At 34.9% G+C, this 10810-nt stretch overlaps 2 protein-coding genes across 2 annotated transcripts; both read right to left on the reverse strand.

Annotated features, from left to right (window-relative positions):
• Positions 1-73: 73 nt before the first annotated feature.
• On the reverse strand, positions 74-1566 carry LOC136816810 (alpha-(1,3)-fucosyltransferase C-like). The gene has a single exon (XM_067073136.1). It carries the CDS (start codon positions 1539-1541, stop codon positions 369-371), a length of 1173 nt encoding a protein of 390 aa, XP_066929237.1. The 5' UTR covers positions 1542-1566; the 3' UTR covers positions 74-368.
• Positions 1567-2216: 650 nt separating this feature from the next.
• On the reverse strand, positions 2217-10224 carry LOC136816725 (MICOS complex subunit Mic19-like). The gene is made up of 9 exons (XM_067073043.1): positions 10112-10224; positions 9584-9644; positions 9081-9154; positions 6070-6225; positions 5420-5645; positions 4074-4333; positions 3664-3734; positions 2904-3039; positions 2217-2421 (listed from the first exon to the last, which is right to left on the reverse strand). The coding sequence occupies exons 1-9, from the start codon at positions 10175-10177 to the stop codon at positions 2386-2388; spliced, it is 1086 nt and encodes a 361-aa protein (XP_066929144.1). The 5' UTR covers positions 10178-10224; the 3' UTR covers positions 2217-2385.
• Between the last annotated feature and the right edge of the window lie 586 nt (positions 10225-10810).

The following is a 10810-nucleotide window of genomic DNA, read 5'->3' on the forward strand; positions in this document are numbered from 1 at the left end:
TTAGTAATTATCATAACTATTATTTGTTTCAAAAGATATTTCTTCAAAAATTTATATTAATCATTATTTTTCAAAATATGAGTTTTTTGTGTGTTTTTTTTTCACACCTAACGTTATGATTCATTCGAAATAACGTCCGATCATCTTCCACTTTAAGACCCAAAACCGAAAGTGTCCAAACGAGGCTATTTAGAGACCAGTTCGATTGATGACTGGTTTCCTCTTACAGAGGATGCTCGGTTCGGTATTGAGCGGTTAAGGAGTCGTCTCGTTAGAACCGTCTTAAAAAGTGAAAGTAAAATAAATTATTATACATGCCGTTTATTATCAACACATAAGTTTTCCCAGTATTCAAAATGTTTTAAATACTATTGGCGCCTGGTCAAATCATTTAGCCTGTGGTCATATTCACAATTAAGTTTACGATTATAAAATCTAGATAATTTATAAGTCTTCGAATATATACCACGATTCAGAAGATCCACCAGTTTTTGACCAACAATTTCAAATCGATGACGGTCTTTTGGTTTGTAATCAATGACGTAATCTTTTCTCCATTGGTGATATTTCAAGTAAGATCCATCACTGAAGATCTTTTTCAAATAAGCTGCCAAATCACGCAAGTTGTAATTTCTCGCATTAATGTACGATCGGGGAACAACTAACTTTTTATCATAATTTGAACCCCCGTAGACCACAGGAATGGTCCAGCGTTGGAGTGCGTCCCAATATTTTTCGGTCACATAATCGTTACACAAACTGTTCTCGAATGCCAGTGAAAACACAAATTGCCGTAACTTTTGTTCACATTTTTCAGAAAATCTTGGACATACTTCATACTGCCGAAATTTCCGGGCACATTTCCCATATATTGTAACTGGCATATATTGTAGGAGTCCAGAAACCACAGAATCACGTGCTATATTACAATGGCTTGCTATCCATACAGCAGAACGGTTCTTTCCGGTTAATGAGAGTTCCGCATTCGGATTCGGATCCGACCGAGTCTTCTTACGGTAATACCCATAGGATAACATTATGTCAGACTTTCGTAATGGAGTCATCGTAAGATTGAAAATTCCATCAAATTTCTTCTTTAACACGTTAATCGTGTTGAACGGGCTCTCCCTGTTATAGTAAGCCCATAATTGTGTCTTTGGCACTTCTTTTCTGGCGCCTCGTAAGATCTTTGGTCCAGGCATATCATGAACATAAAAAATAATGACATCCCAGCCAAGTAAATATTTAGTGATTTGCTTTCGGTATACGACACTCTTAGTTTCATCATTACAAAAAGAGTAGAGTGGAGCCAAGCTTTGAAGAACGAATTCTGTACCTGTTACGTTTACGTAGAGGGCGCACGAGTAAAATAAAAATCGAAATTTGTTGGCATTTTGTTTCTTGTATGGTCGAGGAGGATTCGGGAATGTTGGCGTTGAATTGATGGTAAGCCAGGACTGGTTGTAATAAAACACAACCAAACTGATAAAAAGAGTGGTTAAAGTGATGAAGACTGCCTTCAGTTTCATCATGTTTATCATTTTATACTACTGAAAAAAAAATAAACATCTGTAAATTTAATAAGCAAAAAGTTGTTGTGTTATTTTAGGTGGAATTTTGTCAGTTAGATACTGAAAAAAATTCAAGGTACACGTTTTTTTTTATAAGAATGGTGTTTTTCATTTCATCACGGATATTCTTAACTATTTGGCGAAAATATTATTATCATCCTGAAATATTCTTACGGTATATCTTAGGTTAAGATCAAAATTTAACATAGATTTAGAAGCATAGAATGGCATTTTTATGAGAGTATTGAACGTTATTGGGGTATTATTGGAAATTTACAGATAAAAATGCTTTAAAAATGGCATTCTTAGGTTCAGTTGCTAGATTCCATGATGGTGACATTTTCTTAATTTTTGGCCATTTTCATCATAAACATTCTTATAAAGTATATTCTTATAAAAAAAGCGTGTATCTTGTTATTCCTACTCATACTCCAACGAAAAGCCAGGGCACAGAATTGGTAAACGATTACAAAAGAATTTGAAGCTGCCATAAAAACGATTTTTTTACAAAACATTCATTTTCAATATAGAAGTCCACTAATCAAAGGTATATACTTTTCAAACGCATCGCGATATGAATATGGGCTCAATAGAGGTAGTTCTGAATGAAAATTATGTATGATGGTTTCAAACAAACATATTGAATTATTTTTTTAATATTTTATGTTTTCTATTTAATGCCTGCACAGTTCTATCTATACAATGTTCAATATTCTATGATACAAAAAAATATTTCGGTAAGAAAAAAAATAACAAAATAATAACACAAAGAAACAGTCTTACGAAATTGTCATCTATGTTTTGTCAAACAGTTCTATGCCTCTTTATTCAAGCCTTTTTCCATCATTTTCTGAAAAATAAAAATAAAATGAAACTTTTTAAAGGAAAACAATAAATTAAAAAGAGCGTGCTAACAGTGGAAGTTCATAGACCTTTTGCTAATCAGGAAGTCATGAAACTTTTGACCGGCTACACAAATCGATACATAATACCGTCATGTCCTGTAACTGTAATTTATGCTATTAAAATCACCTGCTCCAATCATTGAAAAATGATGTGATTGGAATAGACCATAATACAACCCAAGATTATGTAATACCTTGAAAAAAAGTAGCTAAGTGGATAATTTTCACGTGGACTTTTTTGTTGCAAATCAAGAATTTCAAAATTTTTGCGTGCACAAAATTTCAATCAATCAATCAATCAATCAATCAATCAATCAATCAATCAATCAATCAATCAATCAATCAATCAATCAATCAATCAATCAATCAATCAATCAATCAATCAATCAATCAATCAATCAATCAATCAATCAATAAACACACTTACCACTCTAGCTGTTTGTACACAATTAGCGAATTCTTGAACTTCTTTAGTACATCGTAAAGGTTGTTTCTTGTGTTGGCGATAACAATCCAATACATTTGATTGACTGTCCGAGCAAATCGTCTTCGCTTGTAATGGTCTGAGAAAATGAAATAATGATAATAATGATTGTTTATACTGGATCCAATATATACACCCCGCTTCTCACAGATCCGGGGGAATTGTTTCAGCCGGTGGGGATAAGAATAACGGACTGAAACTCGATGGGGATTGGTATTCCAATATTTTTTATGCCTGGCGATTTCAATTCTTTTGTTTTCAGGTCAGAAAATTCAGTGGTGATGGAAAAAATAGCATAATGTTTGGCAGTGAGGATGGTTTATTTGATTATTTTCAGTGGGGACAAAAATTGGAGGATAATTTTCGACCGGGGTCGATTTTTTGGACAATTTTTCCTATGGGAATGGTTCCCAGTGGGTCTGTGAGAAGGGGTGATACATAGACATAAGATTTAAAATTAGGAGACGATGACAGTTTCTGAAAGGCTAAAAATTTTAAGTCAAATCAATTAATAATCAATAAAGTCGGTAAAAAGTTTCCTAAACTTATTAGAATTTTTTAGTTCATACCACGATATTTTCTATGGGTGGATGTCAAACAAAGTCGAGCCGAGATTAATGTGAATAATTTTCGTTATTTTTCCATAGGGAAAGCTAAGGCCGTTAGAAAAACAACAACATTGAATTGCTTGTACTGAACATACTTTATTTTGCGGTCGACTTCACTAGATATTCGTTCAAATTCGTCATTCAATTCTTGTTCACGTTGAAGAAGCTATAACAAAACAAGATAGATTTATTGGCCATTGTAATGTCTTTTTTCTGAAGTAATCTTCAGGTGTCTTTAAAATTTGTTTCTTTAAAACGTACCGTAAACTTCATCATTCCCGGTAAAAACTTTCCTACTGCCACTTTACAACTAGAAAAAGACGAACAAAAGTAGCTTCAACTTGGCGGTCATCCTCAAGGCCATATATGCATTTGTACGCAGCAAAAAAAGTTTTATGCCCGTAAAAAACAGCGGAAAGATTCCTGAAATCTGCTAGGAATGTTTCCCCTGGATTTGGAATGAGAACACCCCCCCCCCTGGTAACGACAAAAGAAAAAATGAAACCTTTCCGTGAAGTTCACGTTGCCTCTCTTCCAAGCTCATTTTCTCACGCGAGACCAAATCATTTTCTTCTTCCAGTTTGGCCTTTTCGCCAGTTAATCTAGCCTCTTCGTCAGTCAGTCTAGCAACGGTATCAGAGAGTCTAGCTTCCTCATCCGTTAGCCTGGCTTTATCATCCGATAGCTTAGTTTGTTCGTTAGTTAAACGGTTTCTCTCTTCTTCGATCAATTGTTGTTGTTCTCTTAATCCTTCGCGTATTTGATCTGGAAAATAAGTTGAATTTAAGTAAACAGTAGAAACTTTTGAAACCTTCATTTCTTCTTTTCTAAGGGAATTTGGGAAAAGCATTTTATGTATTACACGCTTTTTTCTAAGAACAGTTTTTTGAGAACACCAGGCTCAAGTTTTGCCAAAATCTTAAAAAATAACAAATTGAGATCATTCCCAGCCTCATATTTCAGAAGGAACTAAAAAAAACGTGTGTACTCTTTTTACTTTTATTACTTTTTTTGTGATAGTTTCCATCAGTGGCGTTGTGGGAAAATTTTTCTGGAGGGGCCAAAGTCAATTTTTTTTAAATGGCGCCCCCCTTCAATTTTCCAAACTGGTGCCCCCACCCACCAGTTTCTAAACTTTTACTAATTCATTTGCCTACGCATTATGACGAAGGGAATATTTAGTGGAGAAGAGTAGATATATCTTTGATGAATGGAAAAGCAGGCCCCACCATGGTTGGGGCCGACTAGAAAAATTTTAAAAATCTACTGCCAAGACACCCTAAATCACTAAATAAAAATAGACAAATTTGACACTTGCTAGAGGGAAAAGAAACTTAATGAAACAATGTAAAATGCGAGCGAAGCGAGCGAAAAAATTGATGTTCAATGATTTCAATATTGTTGTCAGCAAATTGGTCTTGGGGCGCAGTTAGATTTTCATTTAATAATGCTATATTGTACACAAAAAAACTTATAAATAAGCTAGATTGCAAAGAAGTTACCAGTCAAACTGTATTGCGAGCGAAGCGAGCGAAAAAAATTGAAAGTATTTTAAGATTATCTCAGTAAAGTTGGTCCTGGGCGCAATTTAAGGCGCATAAAGTATGATTTTTAAGATTGGGGCGTTTAAAAAAATCTCTTTTGGCGCCCCTTGCTCTTCGGCGCCCCTTCAAAAAAGCTCCGCTGGGGGGGGCCATGGCCCCCCCGGCCCCCCCTGCCACAACGCCACTGGTTTCCATCGCATGATAAAAACTTTTCGAATTGATATTAGACATTGCAACCGAGAAAAGCCTTTTCCCTTTAAACGTAGACAAATAAAGAGTTGGGTTTGGAGAAGTTCTAAACACTTACCTAAAGTAAGTTTTTCACCATCCAGTGATTCTTTCTCTTGAGTGAATGACTGATATTTACTCAACAATGTCTCCTTTTCACTGGACAAATTATCTTGGAAAGCAGATAATTCTTCTTTTTGACTGTCAATGTATTGCTTTTCATCCATCAGACCTTTCTCTTTCTCGGTCAGTTCTGATTGCATCTTTTCGAATGCTTCATTGTCTTCGAGTGTTATATCTCGCACCTGAAACAGAGAGGTGAAGATTTAGACCAAGTTCACACGATATGGTCCCGTTTTGCTCCGAAATAAGATGAAGTCATTCTATTGGTTGCATTCAAGTTTTACGTGACTTCTAACCAATGAAAAGGCTTCATTTAATTTCGGAGCGAAACGGAACCGCGAACATGGTCTAATAAAATGACCTTCCTCTGATATTCAAACATTTCAAAGGGTCTACTGATACTGTACTACTGATGTAGAAAAAGCCCTTTATGGTCTTGGTTGGGTAGGATTTTATATGGTAGGCCAGGGGAGTGACAGGATTAGGTCAGTCCGATTAATTTGTCATTTAGTTTTGACATGGAGCCCCATTTTTTTCGAAATCCACTGGTATCCACTGTCGGCCATCAAGGTAATGGCGTAATGACGCCATCCCTTGAAAATTTACCTTAGAAGTTTCAATTTCGAATTGTTCTTTCCAATATGCCGCTAACATTTGCAATTGTTTTTCATATTCCGTTTCTCGTTGTTCCTCTCGTCTTTTTTGGTCAGCTGCCATTTGCTCTTGTTCTGCTTGAAGCTTCGTAATGGCAATGTTTTGACCCTGAGAATGTCAGAAATGAAATGATTATTAAAATGTCCAAGAAACCATCTTTCTTTTTTATGGAGATTCGGATTAATTTTCGCGAGATTTAATTTTGCGTTTTTGGCGAATTTAAATCTTTTTTCGCGGAAAAAAATTTAGCAAAATTGCGTGAGATTACGGACTCGCGAATTTTTTTAAATCAGATTTTTGGCCTGTAAATTTGATGTTGGTGACAAAAAAATTGGTGTTTTCATGGCCATTTTCGACTGAATTTTAGCTGAAATTAAACTCACGTGAAACTTTTCAAAACGCTGACTCGTGAAAATCAACCCAAAAGATTTCGTGGTATATTTGGCTCAAAAAATGATTATAGTTTATATAACGAATGTATTGCTATAGCAGAAACTTTATAAAACAATTGAAATTTTTGTAAACCAAAGAAATGGCATATGGATCCTATCCTACAGTATTGAAAATCATTGCAAGATGGTGGTCTGTTTCTTACTGGTCTCTCACTAATAAAAGTGAAACATGATAAATACTGAGAGAAATAGCACAACACATCTAAAAATAGTAACAAATCTGCACAAATTTATTCTTTTGTACGACTTGCGATCCCATCCTCCTTTGCGTTAATTGCTCTTGCACGTTAATCAATTACTTATGATATCAAAAGAAAGGTAATAACTTTCACGGTCTAATCATTTCGAAATGAACTGTGGGATTGTGGGATAACTCTAGCTCTACAAATTGAAATAAACCAGCTGCGCTGGAAGCTCCGGCTTTAGAGATTAAAAGATGTGAAAGATGAGCTTGTTGAGTTAGTTGTGTTCGAACGTTGCCCACAAACTACTAATCAGAACAGATCAGAAAGCAAAGCAATAAATCAATTGCAGAGCGAGTATGAGAAATAATCTTAACGAATAAATAAACCAGCTGGAAGTTTAGCTCTTCTAAGTTATTACACATACACTTTCTTGCTTAAATAACCAAGCCGATCCCCCGCCCACTCATCCTCAACTAAAAAGTTCAAAATTGGAGCTAAAGGAGATAAACATTTAGAAGTCAATATTTCCAAGTTCTTATAAATTTATTTTTTTCTAAACTTGCCAATAGCGAAGCCATGATGCACTGTTGATTTGATTGTCTGGATAAAATTTCGTTAATGGGATAAACTTTGCGAGGATTTAATTTCGCGATTGGGCCTACCCGCGAAATTCAAAAATTTTGCGGGGACTTAATTTCGCGGGTGGCATTATTGGGTGGCAATATTTTCACGATTTTGTGACTTAACTGTCAAATCGTGCATTTTGGTTGTTGAAATACACATTATTAGCACTTCTTTGATGCCAGTAAACATTCAAAAAGTATTTGTTTGACAAATTTTGAGTTTTGTTTAGAAATATTTCGCGGATGAGGCCTTTCCAAATTTCCATTGTGACTTAATTTCACGGATGACACCCAAATCCGCGAAATCAGCGAAATTTAATCCCTGCGAAAGTTTATCCCATTAAGCCATGGGTTTTTAGCTAACATTATTTTTTCTGCTGGGATAATACTTAGAGAAGAGTAGGATAAACCAAATAAAATGGTACAATAGTGTGTATGTAATAAATAGTGTTATATTTGGAAAAAACCTGTTTCGGGTTTGAAAAATGTTCAAAAGGAACGGTCGCCCCAGCCAATGAAATTACGACAAAGTCCAAAAAATATCATCTTCAGTTTTATAACACTGTGAAAATTTCTCCGATCTTGTTCAAATTTACACAGGAATTGTGTTTTAGTATCCTTTACTGAATTCTCATAGTGATATGTTTGTAAAAAATCTGTGTCGGGTTTGAAAAATCAAAAGGAGTGGTCGCCAGCCGCGACGAAATTAGAGCTCTACGACAAAGTCCAAAAACGATCATTTTCAGCCATAATACTGTGAAAATTTCTCCAATCTTGTTCAAATTTACACAGGAATTGTGTTTTAGTATCCTTTATTGAATTCTCATAGTGATATGTTTGTAAAAAATCTGTGTCGGGTTTGGTCAAAACAAAAGGAACAGTCGCCCGGTCGCCAGCCGCGATGAAATTACAACAAAGTCCAAAAATGATAATTTTCAGCCATAACACTGTCTGACTGTGAAAATTTCTCCAATCTTGTTAAAATTTACACAGGAACTGTGTTTCAGTATCCTTTATTGAATTCTCATAGTGATATGTTTGTAAAAAATCTGTGTCGGGTTTGAAAAATCAAAAGGAACGGTCGCCAGCCGATGATGAATACGACAATAACAAAGTCCAAAACAGGATCATTTTCAGCCATACATAACACCACAAGAAATACTGTGTATCAATGGCTGTGTGTTTGAAAGTTTCATTGTCAAGTTTGAAAATCCAAAAGGGACAACCACCAATTATATCATCATGAAAAATGACCAAAAGTCCAAAATAGATCATTTTTACAGCATAAAATCATGAGAAACACACGTATTTGAATTCAGTATACAGTACAACGTACAACGCACCATCAAAATTCTCATAAATCATGTCCAAAACATCATGAATAAGGATGAAAATGATCAATTTTTCACTGAGATTTTCCAGTATTTGCTACACTACACAGTCAGCTAGTCCACTTTCGATAGCCATCTTTTTCTAAATACTTTTCGGCCAATCAAATCACAGTATTATCGGAATCAGTGATCCGTTTTTGTTAAATCGGAATAGATCATCGGATTAGATAAACAGACAAAAAATGTCTTAACCATTGTCGGAAGAGAGAATTAAAGGCTCCTAGGCCGGAGCAATAATTATGATATGTGAGACGCCGAAAGAAATGGGGAAATAACTTTGCCACGTGCAGCCACGTGTAATAATTATACTACCTTTTGAAAAGCTTTGTCAAGCATTCTCTTCACATCTTGTTCTTGTATGACAATTTCTCCTGGTTCTAAAGTTACTATAACAAAAGTAAAAGCAGATGATCAAAATAAAATCAAAATAAGAAGTATAAACAGTGGAGTATGAAGGTGTAAGGGTACAATACAAACAGTTTTTCTTAATTTGTAGTGAACGCAGTATGCCTGAAAATATTTCCATTGAAAAGCAATGGAAGTGTCTACAGACTTGTTGTTTACAGTTTTCCCAAGAATAATCTTTAATCAAATAAAATTGACAGTCTTTGTAACTCAAGGAGAATCTTTTAGCAAGGGTGTAGGCGGTAAAAGCTCAGTCCTAACAGGGATAGATAATGATATGATTGGCAAAGGATCAATCCAATTCTTGAATACTGAGTTAATTCGATGTTATGTCAATCAAATAAAAATCCCATTCGAAAAACCATTAAGTAACATTGATTGGGCAAATGAAATAGAAAACTATTTCCTACCTTCATTGTCAGGTCTTGGAGGTTTTTGTTTGCTTAGCCTTAACATCACATTTTCAGATATCTAAGATAGAAAGTATTTAAAAGAAGGAAGGCTCGTAATAAAAAGGTAAGGGTTCTCTTAAGAAGTAGGCTGCACACATCCCCTGTTTTGATAGGGGGTGCTTATTGTGTATAAATTGTTTCAATTTTCTTAAAAAGTGTAAAAATCCAATGATTATATTTACCTCTAGCCATTTAAATTTTTCATTCAAATTTAAAGATCACTCAAATAAAACTTACTAATCAAGATAATCAAGTTCCAAAACTATAAAACACCAAGATGGGGGTAACTCTTGGACAAGAATTTATACACAATACACATCTCCAATATGGAGGGGATGCGCGCAGCCTACCTAAGAATGTGTTCAGGCTTGTGAGACTCTAGCAGTATCAACCCTGACCCTAATTGAATAGAGTAATCAGATTTATTTCCATAGAGCTCTTGATGCACTGTAGGATTTTGCTTAGAATTCAATGTAAATAGTTCACCTGTATTGTTCCTTCATCAGATCTTTGCATTGAGATTCTCCGACTTGTTGACTCTCCATTCCCCATTTTGAATAAAATATATTTATTTTTCTACAATAAGAATGGTACTTTTATGGACCTATTTAACTTATTTTCCCAAGATGCAAGAATATTTATGGTTCTATAAAAAACCAGAATACTTTTGTGGACCTAAATGGCTAAAACATCAAATTATAAAAAAGAATTTTCGTGATCAAATAATCAAATGCCACCTCCTTTTCCTCATTTATATTAATGAAATGCCTGCACTTTTTCAATCAATGTTGAGATTATTTGCAGATGACACATATCTATACAGAGTAATAAAATCAATTTTAGATGTCTTATATACAAGAAGACTTGAATCAATGCAAATTTGGGAGCACAACTGGGACATGGAATTTCACCCTCAAAAATGTAAACAGCTCACAATAACAATCAAAACCAAACTAGTTGTCACCTCGTACACAATCCACAGAAAGACACTTGAAAGTGTTGAGACAGCAAAATACCTGGACCTTATACTCCATAAAAAACTCAAATGGGGTAAAACACATCTCAATCATATATGTTCAAAAGCCACCAAAGAAGGTCCTTCCTACAAAGAATGCTGAGGGAATGCTGAGTTTGTAAAATCTCAAGTCTCGTCATGCTACATAAAATTCTAAACAAGAAAATTGC

This window comes from Clytia hemisphaerica, unplaced genomic scaffold (assembly GCF_902728285.1).
Source record: "Clytia hemisphaerica strain Z4C2 unplaced genomic scaffold, Clytia hemisphaerica genome assembly, whole genome shotgun sequence".
Lineage (NCBI taxonomy): Eukaryota > Metazoa > Cnidaria > Hydrozoa > Leptothecata > Clytiidae > Clytia > Clytia hemisphaerica.